The 19,528-nt window shown below is 43.4% G+C and overlaps 1 protein-coding gene across 2 annotated transcripts in view; it reads left to right on the top strand.

Moving 5' to 3' along the window:
• The window catches only part of UTP20 (UTP20 small subunit processome component), a 145,753-nt gene that overhangs the window by 19,453 nt on the left and 106,772 nt on the right, over positions 1-19,528 (top strand). For both annotated transcript variants that reach the window (XM_056574591.1, XM_056574592.1), the window contains 11 exons: positions 492-573; positions 1,005-1,142; positions 9,947-10,102; positions 11,306-11,452; positions 11,543-11,677; positions 12,247-12,324; positions 13,120-13,298; positions 13,749-13,886; positions 14,046-14,134; positions 15,224-15,326; positions 16,221-16,371. In XM_056574591.1, coding sequence (XP_056430566.1) covers positions 492-573; positions 1,005-1,142; positions 9,947-10,102; positions 11,306-11,452; positions 11,543-11,677; positions 12,247-12,324; positions 13,120-13,298; positions 13,749-13,886; positions 14,046-14,134; positions 15,224-15,326; positions 16,221-16,371 — 1,396 coding nt within the window. The remainder of the gene's footprint in view (positions 1-491; positions 574-1,004; positions 1,143-9,946; positions 10,103-11,305; positions 11,453-11,542; positions 11,678-12,246; positions 12,325-13,119; positions 13,299-13,748; positions 13,887-14,045; positions 14,135-15,223; positions 15,327-16,220; positions 16,372-19,528) is intronic.

Here is a 19,528-nt window from a genome sequence, read left to right as displayed (position 1 = left end):
ACTTTATTACACAATGTGCTCTGCACCTGTCTCCCTACCCAGTATTGGATTGGGTGGGATAACAGAATTAGATTTTAAAGGGGTACTCCGGTGCTTACACATCTTATCCCCTATCCAAAGGATAGGGGATAAGATGCCTGATCGCGGGAGTCCCGCAGCTGGGGACGCCCGTGATCATGCACGCGGCACCCCGTTTGCAATCAGTCCCCGGAGCGTGTTCGCTCCGAGTCTGATTACGGTCGACCGCAGGGACGGCGCCGTGTGACGTCACGCCCCCGCCCCGTGTGACGTCACGCTCCACCCCTCAATGCAAGTCTATGGGAGGGGGCGTGATAGGCTTTGGATAGGGGATAAGATGTGTAAGCACCGGAGTACCCCTTTAATTTTGACACAATGTTAGAAAATAAGTGTGATATTTATTGGCTCCTGTGTAGTAACGAAACATAGTGTTGCGAAACTCATAGAATGATCAACACTTTTCTTTCTTTTAGCTTATACAGTACACTGTTGGCTCATCAGAAAGAGCACATCCGAAACTTTGCAGCAGAAAGCTTTGCATTTTTAATGAGGAAGGTAAGAACAAGATGATCTGTACTTTTCAGTGTATTTCATGCAACTATGATGCATTGTGTATTAGTAAATACATTCCATTTATTGATGTCTGTTCATACACTGAGAGTAGTCTGTAGATAGTTTTATGTATTTTTACTCCCTGCTGCTGATATGGCTACAAATATCTGTACACAGCCATTCACATTGTTCAACATCTGGAGAACCCTATTTATTTGAAGCCAGAACTATATCTAATTAAAATAGTGTAGTGATATATACAAACCAGTCCGAACAACAGGTCATTGTTCCAATAGTAACCAATCAGTCCCCAGTGCAGGTTAAACATTAAAGCAAGTGAGCTGACCTGCTCCTGTGATTTAACATTGACTTTTTTTTGTCCCCAAATGGTGCCAATAAAGAAAAACCTAAACCAGTTTTCTACTTTGTTTTAGGTGTCCGACTTGAATGGACTATTGAACTTCATGTTCTTAGATCTCAAGGAAAATCCCCAGAAAGCTGATGGTTTGGGGCAGCTGCTGTTTGAGATGTGTAAAGGTGTCAGAAACATGTTTCATTCTTGTGCCACAAAGGTAATGAACTATATGTATCAGGAAATGTCAGATTGTACCTTCACTCCTGAAGGCTCTTTAGGATCACTCTTGGTTGCAACTCAATAATCACAAACAGTACTTTAACTAAACGTTTAATAATTGACAATAACCTATAAGACAATAATGTAATACATCTGGATACCAAAACCTGCATGCACTGTATGTCTTAAAGGAATACTCTCAGCCTGTTCACCCACACTAAACCCAATACCATGTGTTAGTGTGGGTGAACAGAAGCCCAACGAGAGGTCTTTCTTCAATATGTCCAGTAGGTCCTGAGCTATGCCCCCCAGAAGATCCTCTGCTGAATTCAGTGAATCATGTGCAGGGGGTGGGGCTTCACCAGCTCAATTTACATATTCGTTGTCTGAGACTCCACATCCTAGTAGAGTCACCAAGCCCCACCCCTGCTAAATCAGCAGAGGATCTTCTGTAGGACATAGTTAAGTAAGTGACCCCTTGTTGGACCCAGTGTATTGGGTTTAGTGGGGGTGAATAGGCTGACAGTTTTCCTTTTAAGGGGAGTGAAACTGGGAGAGTCACTGATAGAAAAGGATCTGGGTCTACTTTTTAGATCATAGACTACAGAACAGCATGCAATGTCAAGCAGCAGCCTCTAAGGCCAGCATATTGTCATGTGTCAAAAGAGGCATGGATGTAAGGAACAGGGACATAATATAACTGCTTTCTTGGTCGCTTCATTGGGAAACACAGAAGACCATTGGTGTTGCTGCTGACACTAGGCAATAAAAGTCGGCTCCTCTCAGCAGGATATACCCGCCCACAGGCACTGAGCTAATCAGTTTTAGCTTAGTGTCAGTAGGAGGCAGACACAGGTCTGGAGTTGTCCAGACTTGGTCTTTTTTTATTGTTTTCTAGTTAGGGCCTGTATTAGGTTTTTCGCTCCTTTTTCTTTTTATCGTTTTTAGGTGGGGGTTCAGGAACATGGCGCTATCTGTTCCACCATATGCGGCTAAGGGGCACAGGCATAGTGTATGCACTGTTAACCCCTTCCTGCCAACGGCCAGCGCCTGGGGTTGCACCTTGGGTCCGGGTCCCCCTAATATCCCTGCATGTCCTGCTGCCTCAGCCTGACATGACGCAGGTGACAAATAGCTGGGCGAAGACATCCAGGGTGAGTATGAATCTCCCATCCCCTGCCTTTTCCCGGGGCTCTGATACTAGGGGCCCCAGGGGGACTTATTTCTTCCCGATCTTTCATTTTATGTATAGCAGGGGTGTGGGCTCTGGAATTTTCAGCTTCTGCAACTCCTCAGCCGCCATTACCATGGCTGTACTGGACCGGACCCCTCATGGCCTCCGGCACCACCTGGAGGGCACAGTCTGGTGGACTTCCCCTCCCCCCTCTTCAGGCCATGCATGTCTCCACTGCCTTGCAGTCAGGCACAGGTCCCTGGCTGCATTTTTTTTTTTTTTTTTTACTAGTGGCTGGAGACTCCATTTCTGCTGCCACAGTGTCAGTCTTCTAGGTCAGTGTGTCTTCGGTCCCATGCGGCGGTCCGCTTCCCTGGTGGGGGCGCAACCGGCCTGCTTGCCGTTCTTATGTTGTGGCTAGGCGCAGTGTCCTGGCCACGTTTCTTTTATTTGAAGACCAGAGGCCCTCTGCTGTTGCCCCAGTGTTGATCTTCTGGCGCTTCCCCGACGGGGGAGGAACCGGCCACGTGATTCAGCTAGGTCCCTGTATTGGCCGCCGATTGTGTGGCCGGCTCCTCGTTCATGTGGCGGAGGGGTTGGCCTCGTCATGCTTCCAGTCCCCTGGCCCGGTCTCTATCTCTTCTCCCTCCCCCCCAATTACATTACACTCTTTACTGTATTGGGCAGCCCCCGGGGGAAGTGTTTCTCCAGCGCGCCCTTTCTTCCCGGTGGGCCACGCTATTTTCTAAAGTGAAAGTAAAATATATACAAAAGAAACCTTCACCTTTCCCCGGCGCTTTGCGCCCTCCAGTGGCTGCTTTATGTACAGCTCTGCTTCCATTGTGTGCTTGGCTCACCTCTGGTGGCCAAAAGTTGTCACTACAACCTTAGTGTATTTTTTATTTTTTTTTTCCTCCTGCCCATCTCTGTAGGGCTGTCGGGAATCAAGCGTAGTATCTGTTCTTATCAGTTTCTCATCTTTTATGTCCCCTGTCTAGCATCATATATTAAATGGATTTTGGAAAAAAGAGTGTGATCTCACGCCTGCTTCTGTCGCACTATACGTGTTTCTGCAGGTTCAGTACACCCCACAATGAAATGCTTGGTTCTTGTTTCAAAATATTGCGGCACTTGCCCTTTTTTGCACAGTTCCATTATGTTCCAGTCCGCTCAAGGTGCTCCTGGCCCCGGTTCCTGAGAGTCCTTATTTTTTTTCCTTTGCACCCTGTTGGTCACTTTTACTGGGGTATAGTTTTTTTTTTTCAGACTTGGGGACGTTAATCAGCATTGCTCGCCATGCTGCTTTTAACGTCCTCGCTGAGTAACATTAAGCGTTGATCTGCCTGTTTTCTTTACCACTGTGTGTGGCCCTCTCAAACGCCCATGGTGGGTGTGCAGTCTGCCGCAGCTGCTCTTCCGGTACTCCACTGTGAGTGGGTGTTGACCGAAGTACAATGGTCCCTCGTCCCAACCTCTACACCAGTCTGCCACAGCTGCTCTTCTGGTACTCCACTGCGAGTGAGAGTTAATGGATGTACAATGGACCCTCTACACCATCCATAGTGGTTGGGATGTCTGCCGCAGCTGCTTTTCCGGTACTCTACTGCGAGTGAGAGTTAACCGATATATAATGGACCCTCTACACCATCCATAGAGGTTGGGACATCTGCCGCAGCTGCTATTCCGGTACTCCACTGCTAGTGAGCGTTAACCGCTATATAATGGCCCCTCTACACCATCCATGGAGGTTAGGATGTCCACAGCAGCTGCTGTTCCAGTTCTCCACTGTGAGTGAGAGTTCTCTGATGTACAATGGACTTTCTCTACTATCCACAGAGGTTGCGTCATCCGCCGCATCCATGTTTGTGGTTCTTGTACCCGGTTATATGTCAGAGTTGACCGGTTTGATTTAATGTCTGCCGCATCCACAGCTGCAGTCCTGATGCACCACGGCATGTGGGTGTCCCCGCATGTTCACAGGTCTTCCCAACGTCCATTGGAGCCCACTTTCTGCTGCTTCTGTGGCTGAATTCCAGTTCCTCACTATCAGTAGGAGACTACCAAACATTTGTGTCCCTGCCAGTGCAATGGACCTTTTACCTTTTACGACAACGGCATTCGTTTACATGGGGGGTGTCCCATTGGTTTACGGCGGTATCGCCTTCTAGTATGAGGGGCCCAGTGGGTACCCCTGCGTATTCCAGGGAGCTTGCTGGTAATGGCATCCACCTTTTCCCCCCTCCAGAGGTGGGGTATCATTGATCCTCTGGTGACAGTGGTCACAGATTACCGCTATAGCATACCCAACTCACTTCACCCCTATACGAGGGGTCTGTGGCAGGAAGCCTGCTTGGCCATTACAGCCATCTCTTTCACTCCTGGTTTATTAGTAGTCTGGCTGTACTATTATGGGATGCCTATCATTGCTCATGCCACCATGGATCGCACCGTCCCCCCCCACCGTGGAGCTTGGGCGGAGTGTGATAGGTTTCCGCTATTGACAGGCAGTCTTTGCATTTCTTCTATTCTAGGTGACGTGCTGTCAATCTTCTATACTCCCTCCTGTGGCTGGTTCAGCCATCTCGCTGACCCCTTCCGCTGTCGGCTTTGGGGTAGCTCTGTGGGGTGTTTTCAGCCCTTACGCTTCCCCCTTCTTTAAAGGTGGTCGAGTTGCCCTTGTACGTTTCCTGCTTCTGCAGCTGTCGTACTTTGGTTTTTCTGTATCAGAGGGTTTCTTTCTCAGTTCCTACTCTTCTTTCAACTCTTCATTCTCCTTTTTGTTGGAGTTCTGCTGGATTTGGCCTAGTTGCAGCTGTTGCTGTCTTGTGGTTGCCGTCCTGGTTTTTCCATTGACCTTCTTGGGCACTTGTTAGTCCTGCGGGGGCTATTTCTGTTTTCTCCCTCTTCCTCTTGGGTGAGTAGTGTTGATTCTGGTCAGGTCTGTACCCTGGCTTCTCCAGCCCCTCGTACTACCCTCTTTTCCTGCCAGGGGAGGTCTTGTTTGACCTTTCTGCTTGGGGTGTCTCACAGCCTTCCTCATTATGGCCCTTCTGTTCGGGCTGCCTTGTGCTTCCCGAGGTTACGCGTCTGTGGCAGGTCACTCCTCCCTTTTTGGGAGGGTGTCAATGATACCTGGCTTGCCCGACAGTCTGAGTGGGCTCGCTCAGATGACCTGGACTGGTCTTCTGTTCCCTCGCTTTGTCTGGTTCATATCTCTCCCGGTCCCCTCTGTCTTCCCCTTGCGACTGGTCATTCTGAGCTGTTGATCTCTTGGTCTGCCATTCCGTTTTGGCCACCCAGTCTCTTGAGTCTGCACGGGCAGGGCAGCATGGTGACCTAAGGGGTAGCGGTGCCTTTTTTCTCTTGCCCGCTATTTTCCCCCAAGAGAGGTCACTTTTTTTCCTTGGCAGCCCCAGTTTGTTTGGGATCCTTCCCTTTTGGTATTCTGCCTTTTCAGACCCTCCTTGCCTTGGGCTCTCTTCCAGGTGGCCTTTTCCATGCCTTTTTCTCTGGGGTGGTTTTACTGATGCTTCCACCGTTTCGGAGGTTCTTGTTCCTGGCCTTGGCGGGGTTTCCGGTCTCACTCCTTCTCCCTCGCCATTTCTCTGTGGGAGGCAGTTTCTGTTTACCGCTCCATGCCCTGACCTGGCTTAGGTGCTCGTCAGCCGCAGTGTTTCGCTCCGACTTGAGGTTCTCCGCCTTAACGGGTTTGAGGCTCCTGGGTCCCTCCTTTTCTTTTTGGCTCTGGCATTCTCTTCCTCTGTGCGGCTGCTCCGGTTTTCCGAATAATTCTGCTCCTCCCACCAGCCTGTTTACTTCCTCCTCCTCCCTCCGGCATAGAAGGGGCCTGGTGTGGAGGGCTTGGGGTTGTGGGCATGCAGGTTGTTCTGGTTGCCCAGTCTGGCTGCTTCACGAGTCTTGGACGGGTGTAGTCGCAGGCCTTTTCCCGGTCTCTTGGCTATGTGGCGTACCCTTTGGGATCTCTCTTCCACCCGGTTTTTGGTGGAATGTCCTTGGGTCTGTAGATTTAGTCTGGGCCTCTCGTTCACTGGGTGGTCGGCGGGTGCACCTTGCCCTAGCCTTCTTCCTGACCGGTTCTTTGTACGCTTTCTTCTTGTCTTCTTGCTGGCTGTGCTCAGCTGCCTTTCTCTTGTCGTTCTCCCTCTTAATAGCCTCTGTCCTAAGGCATAGGTGGTCCTGTGTCTTCTGTCTTTCTTCGGAGGTGTTCTCCGCTGCCAGGCCAGTTCAGACTGGCAGGCCTCCTGGGTGACCATTTTTATTGCTGTTTTTTGGTTGGCTGTTGGATCCCAATCTCTGCACAATTTCTGCCTTCGGGATCCTAGCTCACCCTTTGTTTCTTGAGCATTTCTGGGTTGTTGGTTTCCTCTGGGCCTCGTCTGCTTTCTTCTATGAAGGGATATGGCTCAGTCTCTCTGGACTGTCCTTTCCTTCTCTGGCGGTTGTTTTTCCCACCCCAGGAACTGCTTTGGTACATCCCATGGTCTCCTGTGTTCTCCAATGAAGCGACCTAGAAAAGGAAAAACATTTTTTTTGTACTCACCCTAAAAACTTTTTCTCATAGCCTGCATTGGGGAACACAGCACCCACCCATTTACCTTTCCTGGTCAGGTTGTTTGTTCTGGTTGTTATTTTCTGGTTTCCTTTTGGACATTTCGCCTTTTGTTGTTTGGCTTCTCCTTTGTTGTTTGGCTTCTCCTACTGCTTTGTGACACAACTAATTAGCTCGGTGCCTGTGGGCGGGTATATCCTGCTGGGAGGAGCCGGCTTCTTTTTTTGCCTAGTGGCAGCAGCATATACCCATGGTCTCTTGTGTTCCCCAATGAAGGCTACGAGAGAGATTTTACGGTGAGTACAAAAAAAATCTCCTTTTATAATGCATTGGTGTGGCCTCACTGGACATATGCTGTTCAATTTTGGGCAGAGAGATTCTGGAGTTGAAAAGGATAAAGAGACATGCAACAAAACTAATAGGGGGCATGGGGCATGGAACATCTTAGCGATGAGGAAAGATTAAAAGAATTACATTTGTCTAGTCTCGAGAAGAGATTTTTAAGGAGGCATACCATCAACTTATTTATGTATGTAAATGGCCCTTACAAAATATATTGGGAAAAACTGTTCCAGGTAAAGCCCCCTTAAAAAGACAAGAGGCACTTCATCCTTATGGAGAAATAATGGTTTAGTCTCCAGGAGTGATAAGCCGCCTTTATCACATGAGCTGTGAATTTATGGAACAGTGTGCCTCAGGAACTGGTCGAAGCAGGAATTGTTGAAGGGCTTCAAATCAGGGTTAGATACATTTCTATCACAAAATAACAATAATGCATATGCAGATTCTATCCCCTCCCCTTCATTCACCCATACCCCTTCCCTTCACCTCCTTGATTAAACAAGATGGAAATGTCTTTTTTTTTTTTTTAACCGTACTAACTATGTAATTATGCATTGAAAACGTATACCGTATTTATCGGCGTATAACACGCACTTTTAAAACTTTAGTGCAAAAAGTCTGCCTGTGTGTTATACGCCGATAAGTCTTCTGGTCACTGATTTAAAGCGGCCGCAGCAGCGTCTGCTTGTTCAGTATTAACAGCACAGCCGCGGCCACTTTAAATCAGTAACCAGCGGCGTCTCCTCCCCGCTCTGTCACTTGTTTTCTCCCGCACTATCCACAGGTACTGGTGTGGTGGATAGTGTGGGAGACGCTGATTAAAATGAGCCCTACACTATTGTTTTCTCCCGCACTATCCACCACACCAGTACCTGTGGATCGTGCGGGAGTCAAGTGAGTTTCACTTTTCATTTTCCCTCCCTCCTTCATCATTCCCCCTTTCCCAGCTTTTTATTGTTTTGTTTATCTTCCTTACCTGTCTGCGCTTCGGCAGGTCAGGCGGGGGGGTCTTACGGGGTCAGTGAAGCAGATGAGTTACGTGGGTCTCTGTGCGGCATCACTTCACTTCCTGTAGTTGCCGCCGAAAAGTGACATCCGTGATGCAGCACAGAGAAGCCGGGAGAGGACGTAACTCATCTGCTTCACTGACCCTGCAAGACAGCTGAAGTGCAGACAAGTAAGGAAAGGGGAAGAGTGGTCTTAAACCTGTGGACCTCCAGATGTTGCAAAACTACAACTCCCAGCATGCCCGGACAGCAGTTGGCTGTCCGGGCATGCTGGGAGTTGTAATTTTGCAACATCTGGAGGTCCGCAGGTTTAAGAACACTGGATGCCATAAGAGGAACATGATGGGGGGGATGAAAGACAGGGGGAAATGATGGGGGGGGGGGGGATGATGGGATGATGATGAGGGACATGAGACAGGGTGGGGGGATGATGATGGGGGAATGATGGGAGACATGATGAGACGGTGGTGGGGATGATGATGGGGGACATGATGAGACAGGGTGGGGGGATGATGGGGGGGAATGATGGGGGACATGATGAGACAGGGTGGGGGGGATGATGGGGGACATGATGAGACAGGGTGGGGGGATGATGAGGGGGGATGATGGGGGACATGATGAGACAGGGTGGGGGGATGATGGGGGACATGATGAGACAGGGTGGGGGGATGATGAGGGGGAATGATGGGGAACATAAGACAGGGTGGGGGGATGATGGGGGACATGATGAGACAGGGTGGGGGGATGACAAGGGGGGGATGATGGGGACATGATGAGACAGGGTGGGGGGATGATGAGGGGGGATGGGGGGACATGATGAGACAGGGGAAATGATGGTGAGGGGGAGGCACTAAATGCTTAATGTCTGTATGGCTAGTGGTGGTCTATGACAGGGGGAAATGATGAGACATGGGGTGGGGATGAGAGGGGTTAAATGTGGCACAGGGACTGATAAATGGGAAGGAATGATGTGGCACTGGAGGGGACGGGACCAAACTGAGGTGCAGGAGAAAACGAAGTTGGGGGGATGATGTGGCATTTAGTCAAAGTCATTTATTTTACATTTTATTTTTTTTACTTAAATTTCCCCGTTAAAATGGGGGTGCGTGTTATACGCCAATAAATATGGTATATAGCAAAGATAAACAAACAATGGAATCCACTATGGTTATAATAACAGTCCGCCATAAGAAAGATACTTTAAACTGTAGGTAAAGGCAATAGGAATTTTGGCCCTGGGCTCCACAGGAGAGACTCAATAAGCTTTGGTATCTTTTATACAGATTTTCATGATAAGCTATGTTATCTTATTCCGTGTTGGACAGTTACCAGATAATGTGATTTTTACCATTCCCGTAAATCTCTGATGATATACCAACTGCTACTAAGCATTATCATATAAATCCTGACATATAGCTATATATGCCATTTACCCTTACAATATTATGTAACCATTAGCATATAGCTTTAGGATATATGCATTGATATTATTACTCTTTAGGATGTTTTGTTAAAAATCTGCATAGGCGCAGTGTATACACCTCAGCAGGATATTCATTATTTGTAAAGTTCCTTATTCATATTTATTAGTTTTATTTAAAACAAATATAAATATATCCTGTATGTTTACATTTAACAATTTTCATATTGATGTTGCCACATTTCATGTGTAACTTTATCTGCAACTCTCTCATGATGTTTTTTGATAGGCAATGCCACTCATTCTACAGAAGATGGGACCAGTAACTGAGAAAGAGCAGTCCCTTCCCTGGAGGTTGGCAGGGGAGGTTTTTAAGCAATTTGTACAGGCTGCTACATCGTATATCCACAAAGAACAATTTGAACTACTTTTTACTAATATTCAGGTATGAACTCAAAAGTTAAAATTCCAAGAAGCCTTAAAGACCAGGGTCGTATTTTTCCACAGTCACCTTTTGTATGTGTGAAGGCTTTGAACGAAGACTTTAGCTAAAGATTTGACAGTAGAACAGTAGCCTCTTTTTTTTTATTTTTTTTTTATTTTTATTTTTTTTGCTAAGGCTAGTTTACTTCTCATTTTTACCTTTAAAATGATATACCAGAAATGCATCTCCCTTATAGGTTGAACTCCTTTAAAGCCATTAGTAGGGCTATTCTGAATAAATATTTGGTTTTCTAATCAACTAGTGGCAGAAAGTTGATCAGATTTTTAAATTACTTATATACTTCGATTCAAATAAACCTTCCAGTACTTAGCTGCTGTATGCTTAGTAGGAAGTCATGTGTTTTTTTTTTTTTTTTTTAGTCAGACACTTTGCTCTTTTCTGCCATCTCTGTGCATCGTGTTTGACTGGAAAGATTACACAACTTCCTCCAGAGCATACAGCAGATACGTTTTTTTAACATACCGTAACAACCTGATTTAAAATAGTAGGTAATTTTTCTGATGACACCTTCAGTATTGTTGCCAACTATGTTTCTGAACGGGGTACTCTGATGGAAAACAATTTTTTACTAAATCAACTGGTGCCAGAAAGTTAAACAGATTTGTAAATTACTTCTATTAAAAAAATCTTAATCCTTCCAGTATTTAGCTGCTGTTTACTACAGAGGAAGTTGTGAAGTTCTTTCCAGTCCCACCAAAGTGCTCTCTGCTTCCATCTCTCTGTGTCAGGAACTGTCCAGAGCAGGAGAGGTTTGCTATGGGGATTTGCTTCTACTCAGGACAGTTCCTGACATGGACCGAGGTGTCAGCAGAGAGCACTGTGGTCACACAGAAAAGAAATTCAAAAAGAAAAATCCCTTCCTGTGGAGCACACAGCAGCTGATAAGTGCTGGAGGGATTAAAGATTTTGAGATAGAAGTAATTGACAGATCTGGTTAACTTTCTGGCACCATTTGATTTAAAAAATAACAAAGTTTTCCACCGGAGTACCCCTTAACACAAAGCAGTCCATTAAAAATGCATATTGTGCAGCATCCTTGCTGCTCCCCAGGTTACCTGCAGTAGACAAGGTTACATATAGTACTAACTAAGACACCTAGGATATATTTACTGTAGTATTAATGTGTGGTTTTTCTTCTCCAAGAATGCACTCATGGAAGTGGCGGCAAAAATTACCGCAGGTGACAGTACAGAATGTTCTGATCAAATAGAGCGGATATTGGAAGCATTAAAACTCTTGGTAGAACATGGCCGTGGTTCAAAGGTTACCTATCCAGAGCTTGTATGCACGGTAAGTCTCTCTTACATGTTCACCTTGCTAAGCCTATAATTTTACAGAAATTATATCATTTTTTATATATTTTTTTTCCCCCCTTCGTAGACCTTGACGGACGTGCTGCAAGTCCCGCACATCTCATTGTCTTGCTGTTCTAAACTTCTTTCCATCATTGCTGCTATACTTCTCAGTGACAACATCTCTCTGTCAGACTCTGAGATCAGAGAAGCTGTTGATAAGGTACAATACAAGGTTGTAAATAATCTCTCTATGTATGTCAAGTAAAATCTATCTGCTTTACCAAGAAAGTTTGCAAAATAGGAGATAGCAGGTACTCTAAGTTAAGGCATTCTGATATATCTGTATTTATTTTGTATTACTGTTGTTACATGCTGCATTACATGTATTACAGACACTCATGTTAAACACTACACTCATTGAGGTTATCAATCATCTTCCTTATATGGCCTTTTTCTTTAAAAATGTGTTAACATGTCAGTATGTGAATTGTTGGAGGAAATTATGTAAAACTGAGGGAAATATTCAAAGTTAATGAGTTAATTCCCTTAGTGGGGTATGAAACCACATACCGTAGCCAGTTCCAGTTGTACCTCTGTGCTTATTGATAACTTCAGGTTTTCCCCCACATTTATGGAACACGCAAGTGGGAGAATGATAGTAATGACTTGGCTACTGGGTGAGATAAATTGCAGTAATAGGAAATGTTATAAATTGCAGTAATAGGAAACATCTAAATTACAATAATAAAACGAAAAAATAAATGTACAAATGTGTGTATTATATTGTAGATTCTTGAAAGTGGAATTTCAAGGGGATTACTTTTGGAGTTTTCCAAAAAGATGTTCAAAATGAGACAGTTCGAACAGGCAAGTATTATTGACTTTTATTTATTTTTTTTTTTTCATAGTAATTATGGATGTGTCTTTTTTTTGGTTTTGTTTAGTATCTCTTTGTCACAAGTGTTTGTCAGTTGTTTGCTTTAACTTGTTAATGACAGAAAGTAGGCAGGAACTGTTTATTACCATCCCCGTCTTTCCGATTGCTGTACACACACCGCTCAGTGAACTCTATGGGCACAGCTCAGCAGAGGTCATATGCCTTCTTGTCCTGGTAATCATGTGATCACCATGTGCTGGTATCTGCAGAAGTTGCTGGTTCCTAGATCAGCCTTGCATTGAGTGTATTCAGCAAGAAAAATAAATTTTAGTACTGTTATAAATAATTTAAAAAAAAAGACAACTGAATTTTGGCACCATGGTGTGTTAGTAGTTAAAAAGGATGAAAAATGTAAAAAAAAAATTTAAAAAAAGTAAATGAACAAAAAAATACTTTTATTGAGGGTTTTTATACCATGTTCCAGATATCCTAAATAAAGAAAAGATAAATGTATCTGGCCATAAAAGGGGGGGGGGGTGACTGGTCTAGACGTTTTTAAGGAGCGTAACAAGTAAGCAAACAAAATACCACCTTCATATTGTTTTACACATTTAGAAATTGGCAAATTCAAGGTGTATTTAAAAAAAAAAAAAAAAATCTTCTCCAGTAATCTCCGGCCAATGTACTGGTGGAGCTACATGAGAATAAGTCACTTGTTTGTTGCTAATAAAGCTTAATACTTACGTTGTACCCTTTTAAAAGTTTTCTACATTTTTATATTTCAGCTTTTCCTTCCAAGCCTCCTTCAGTATATTGTACAGCTCTTTACTGAGGATGATAGCACAACTAGAAGTGACGCTCTCGCCATTTTGACTAAGCTCATTTTGGAAAAGGCCCAGCCCCCTGCTGTTGCTTCCCTGGCATTTGAAAAATATCCTCTTGTGTTTATGGAAAAGAATAAGTTGTAAGTTTCACCTTTAGATATATGGAATGTTATCAGTTTTAATTCTTCCAGTTATTGTCCCTTTTTTTGGCTTTGTTCAAATTCTGTTTATGTAAAATTATAATGTAAGTTGTGTTTGTGGGGTAATAATAAAGGGGTATTCCTTTTGCTATTATAAATGCTGTGGATGTGCTATAAGAGCCTGCATAACCCACAACCCGGACCCTTAACTTACTGCGCCTGCTTACAACTTTTGTGCTTGTAGTCTGAGAGTAACGAAAAGAGAACTTCTGTGGTCTTTATTAGATTCAGTGGTAAATTGGCTACTGAGGGCTCCATTAAATCAGCAAGTGAAAATTATGGTTTCTGAGTTGTTCCCATTAGTATATCCCAGCAATGTGTACATAATATAAATACCCAATTGTAAATGGGATTGTTTGATTCGTCCTTAACCTATTGTTTTGTATTTAGCGCAAAGGTGAAAAGTGGTGACAGCCTGCGGTCTCCAGTGCTAGACTACGTTTTACCTTTAGTGACCCTGTCTTCGCATGAGGATGTCCATGAACTGTCTTATTGTTGGTCTGCTCTAGTTGTTCTACCTCATCTAAGGTAAATATAAACAATTTTATATGAAATATAGAAACATGTAGAAGTAGTTTATAATCGTGTAGTTGAAAAAAACAGCTGCATGCAAATTTTAAAGCCTTAGGTGTTAACCATATCATTTCTTGTTTCTCATGTCTTATGTCCCCCCTCCCCATTTAACAGACCATTGGAGAAGGACAGAATTACGCCAATTTTATCTCAATTTATAGAAAAGGTTTTTTCTCTGATGGATCATACACAGTTTGCTCAAGGTAAGAACTAAAATCTAGAAACATTGGGGAGATTTATCCAAACCTGTGCGAAGGAAAAGTGGTGCAGTTGTTCATAGCAACCAGATCAGATTGCTTCTTTTATTTCTGAAAAGAAGATTGATTTTTCAATCTGTTTACTATGGGCAGCTGCTCCACTTTTCCTCAACACAGATTTTGATAAAGCTCCACCATAGACCCAGATTTACTATTGCAAATGTGCCAAACAACTGGCCTAAATGATGTGCACCACATCAATAATGTGTTTTTAGACTTTCTACTGCAGTTGACAAATGGGTCATGACACCTGTAAAAGGGGGCATGACTTGGATTCAACACTGTGCCAAAATTGCGCCAGCATTTTGGGCTAATTTTAAGTGATTTACCAATTAGTCTAAACTTAGCCTCGACAGTGCAAAAATGTGCCACATTTATCATATAGTGTACACAGCTTACACAGCTGAAAATGTGCAGAATGTCCGTCTGGAAAACACCGGTGGACATTCCACACATTTGAATGTTTTGGAAGGCACTAGGACTGCTTAGAAATGCACCGTCTCATAGACTGCAGTGCATTTCCTAGCACAATCCGCAGAAAGAATAGACATGTCTATTATTTCTGCGGTCGCCGAAATCGGGATTTCCAAGGCAGAAACTTTGAGTTGACTTGCAGTTCCTAAAATTGGATCAATGCAACAACACAAAACATTCCACAGTGTCATTATTAAACAAAAAATGAAGACAAATGGAATAATCATGTGTGAAAAGCCAAATCAACCCCATTAATCAGTAGTTTCTAGAACAACCTTTAGCAGCAATTACTTGTCCTGGTTTTCTGTTTGACTTTGTCAGTCTCTCACACTCCTTTATCAAAGGAAAATAAAATTCTCTTTAAATATTTTTTCCCCCTTTTATTTTTTATTTTTCCATGCCTCTTGTCTCTGTTGGGCCATGTATACATTGTGCCATCCAAACAAGCTTACTTCAGTTTCTCATGGCCAAGTCATTGAGTTACTGCAGGCCACTTCAGTGATGTTTCTAAACAATATGACCACCGATAGGCTGACATACCAACATGTTTCTGTCTTCCAGTTCTGTTTGTAGCTTGCCAAGCTGTGAGTACTTTTCTCAGCCTTGATGACTCTGCTGACATCCTGCAGGTGCTGCCTATGGAGCGAGTAAAAAACTTGTTACTGTAAGTCTTAGAAATCGATGTGCACAGTTAAAGGGGTACTCCGCTGCTCAGCATTTGGAACAAACTGTTCCGAACGCTGGTGTCGGGAGATTGACTTCATAGCCCCGCCCCTCATGATGTCACGACCCACCCCCTCAATGCGTCTATGGGAGGGGGTGTGACAGCCATCACACCCCCTTCCCATATACTTGCATTGAGGGGGCGGTATCTGACATGAGGGGGTGGGGCTATGACGTCACGAGCTCCCAGCTCCAGCGTTCGGAACAGTTTGTTCCAAATGCTGAGAAACGGAGTACCCCTTTAAATTTGTTATAAAAAGTTTGATAATATTTGCTCATGCATGGAAGTATGATATGTGTGAGACTTATCCTGTGCTTTTTTTGTTCTCCTCCAAAGTTTCAGAAGCTACAACATTCATTTTTATCCTGGGATATAACAATATATTGTGTGGGTCTGCATACTGTTATGGTTGATCTAATGGTTATGATTGTGCTGTATGGAACTTAGCTTTTTTATGTTAAAATAGTAAATATAAAGTCTTAAAAAAAAAAAAATCATAAATTTGATATATATATATTTTTTTTTAAATGTTATTTAAGATAAACGGCTGATGTAATTGTTATCTTAAATTAATGTCTTGGTGACGTGCAAGAAGTTTTGATTGCTGAAAGACCCCCCCCCCCTTCTATTGCTAAAATTAAGAGACTACTTCATTTCTACAGGCATCTGCTTGGTGTTCCGCGCGTACCCTCACCAGTCAAAACTTCTAAAAATGTAAAAAGGTTTATGAAACGAGTTGTACATTTTAGATATAAGTGGAATTGACTTGGTTATGTTTTTTTTCTTTGTTTTCTATGTATATTTTTTCTAACTTGCACTGATTATTTATTATAGCTCGGCCCCCACTGATCCATGTGCATTATTGCTGGCTGATCTTTACTTTACTCGACTAGTTTTCTGCGGCTGCCAAGAGCAACTTTCTCATGACCTCCAGATGGAGTTATTTTCCAAGTTACAATTTAATTTATCAAGCAGCTTATCCAAGGTATTTAAAAAAAAAAAAAAACTGTTTCTAATTTAGATGTCAGACCTTTTTTTTTTCATCATGAACCATATATGGCATTTATAAAAGGGGTTAAACGTTTTTGGTTGATGGCTTCTCCTCGGAATTGCCCATCAGTGGTTTACCAAAACTTGCATACACAGTGAATGACACCTGGGGGTTCTGATAGTTTGAGCAATTTTCGGCCTGTGGTAAATTCAGTTGAGCCATTATGCGGAAAGAACTGCCTGTAGTGTTCAGAGGCAGAATTATGTGGAGACACAGATCTGGAGGTACAAAAATATTCTTCTGCATGGAGAGTTCCCAAAAACACAGTGGACTCCAAAATTCTTAACTAGAAGAATTTTGGAACAATCAGGGCTCTTCCAGAAGCTTGTGACTCCCTCAAACAAAGTAATAGCAGCAGAAGGGCTTTGGTAGAAGGGGTGACCAAGAACCCAGTGGTCACTCTGGGTGAGCTCTAAAGATTCTGTGTGTAGATTGGAGAAACTTTGAGAAGGTCAACTTTCACTGCAGCACAGGGCATGGCGGACAGAAAGAAGCCTTTATTCTGTAAAAGAAAAAAAACACAGCCCTCCCAGAGTTTGCAAACAGAACAAAAAAAAAAAAAAAAAAAAAAAAAGGATGTTAAGAAACTAGATTCTCTGTTGTCTGGAGAAAACCAGGCACTGTTCATTACCTGCCCAGTACCATCCCTACACTGAAGCATGGTGGTGGCAGAATCATGATGTATGTTTTTTTTTCCAGTGGCTGGAACACAGAGACTGGTCAGAGTTGAGTGAAAGCTGATTGGAGCAAGATACAGAGATATTCTTAATATAAACCTGATGTAGAGGGCTCCAGACCTTAGACTGGTCCAAAAGATTACCTTTCAACAAGACAGTGATACTAAGCACAAAGCAAAGACCACACAGGAGGGACTTGAGTGGTCCAGCCAGAGCCCTGACTTGAGCCCAGTCAAACATGTGGAGAGACCTATGGTCCCCATCCAACCTGATAGAGCTTGAGAGGATCTGCAGAGAAGAATGGCAGACAATCTCAAAATCCAGGTGGACTAACCTGGTGGCATCATACACGGCTGGAGGCTGTAATTGTGCCAAAGGTGCTTCAACAAAGTACAGGATCTAAATATTTGCAAATGTTATAGTTTCCCGTTCGGCTTCATTGGGGGACACAGATACCGTGGGTATATGCTGCCACTAGGAGGCTGACACTAGGCAGGGGTGTGGAAATTTTATAAGAAACGACTAAAACTGAGCAAAATCTACTTGTCCCTCATGCTCCACTTGTCTGGAGCAATTTTCGCTTTTCCACTCTCATTTCTTCCTCCTCGCCCTATAATAGCCATAACTACCTACTAAGATGATACCTTTTAATTTTTCAATAACATATTCTCTGAACCAAAAAAAAAATATACGCGTGTGTGTATGTATATGTGTGTATATATGTATATATATGTGTGTGTGTGTGTGTGTATGTGTGTATATATATATATATATATATATATATATGTATATATGTATGTGTGTGTGTATATAAATAAATATATTAGTCGGTGAAGGGTAATTGAAATAGTAAAAGATAATTTAGCAAATTTGCTGGTTTGGGGTTGAGCGAACATGTTGTTTTGATACTTTAGGCTGGCCTGATTACAGCAATACCAGATTTGTTTAGTTTCCATCATGTTTTACTAATAAAAAAAACATTCTGAACTTTTTTGAATTTTTTTAATTGGCATTTTTTGACCGCTGTTGCTTTATTTTTATTTTTCCCATACAGGCTGTATGAGGGCTAATTTTTTGCATCATAATCAGTTTTTTTTGTATCTGTACCATTTTGGTATTGATCTGACTTTTTAATCGCTTTTTAACTTATTTTTTCTGGGATATTATAAAAATTGCAATTCTGTGTTTTTTTAAATTTTTTTTACAACTACGTCATTTGGGATACATAATGTTATATTTTAATAGCTTCTCTCCCCGCTGGCTATCGGCGCCGGCAATGGGACGCCGGCACCGATATTCAGGTGGAGAAAATGGGCAGTGGCACCGATAGCCAGGGGGAGAGAAGGGCCGGCAGCAGGGCTCTAGACCCCAGGACAGGCAGGGGGAGAGAAGCCGGCAGCGCTGGCGGTCTCTGCACCAGCAAAGCCGCTGCAGTTCATTGATTTAAAGTGCCCGCTTTAAATCCTTGAACTGCAGCGGCTTATCGGCGTATAACTTTAGACTTTAGCCTAAAAATTTTAGCCTAAAAAGTGCGTGTTATACGCCGATAAATACGGTCTGTTTATTTTTATTATGTTTACATGTTTTTATATAGGAAAAGGGGTGATATGAACTTTTAAGGGGTTAATGTGTCTTTTAAACTTTTTATTAAAACTTTTTTTTTTCTTTTTTTACACTTTTTATTAGACTTTTAGGAGGAATCATTAGATTCCTCATTCAGATCAATAGAGTTCTATTGAACTCCATTGATCTGTGTATTCTGCGCTCCATTGATAGAGCCTGGCATGACTAAGCTCTATCAGTGACACAGCCACAGACAACAGGGAAGCAGAGGTAAGCCCTCCGGCGATCTGCGTACCAGGTCTGCCTCGCCTTCAACTAAGGCTGCTTCCACCCGCTCCTATTCTCCTGGGGAGCTGGAAGATGAGGTGTCAGGTTCTGCCTCTAATCCAGAGGACCGAGCCAGCGTGTCCGACACGATGAACAGCTTGGTGTCAGCCATCAGATACACCTTTCACCTAGAGGACCCAGGAACTTCAGACCCAGCTCCAGAAGTTTCCTTTCTTCCTAAGGTATTCAGCTCTCATGCTGAATTTGACACCTTACTAGAAACAGCATGGAAGCATCCAGACAAATGCTTTCAGGGCACTAAGAAGGTTCAGGCGCAGTTTCCCTTTGCCCAGGACCTTATTGCGAAATGGACGTCACAGCCGACTGTGGATCCACCAGTTTCCAGTCTATCGAAATCGACTACTCTACCATTAGCGGATGCAGCATCCTTTAACCCCTTAAGGACTCAGGGGTTTTTCAGTTTTTGCACTTTCGTTTTTTCCTCCTTACCTTTTAAAAATCATAACCCTTTCAATTTCCCACCTAAAAATCCATATTATGGCTTATTTTTTGCGTCACCAATT

The sequence above is a fragment of the Hyla sarda genome, chromosome 4 (assembly GCF_029499605.1).
Source record: "Hyla sarda isolate aHylSar1 chromosome 4, aHylSar1.hap1, whole genome shotgun sequence".
NCBI classification, from domain to species: domain Eukaryota; kingdom Metazoa; phylum Chordata; class Amphibia; order Anura; family Hylidae; genus Hyla; species Hyla sarda.
The sequence above is the reverse complement of the archived record's forward strand: the minus strand, read 5'-3'. Positions and strand labels throughout refer to the sequence as shown.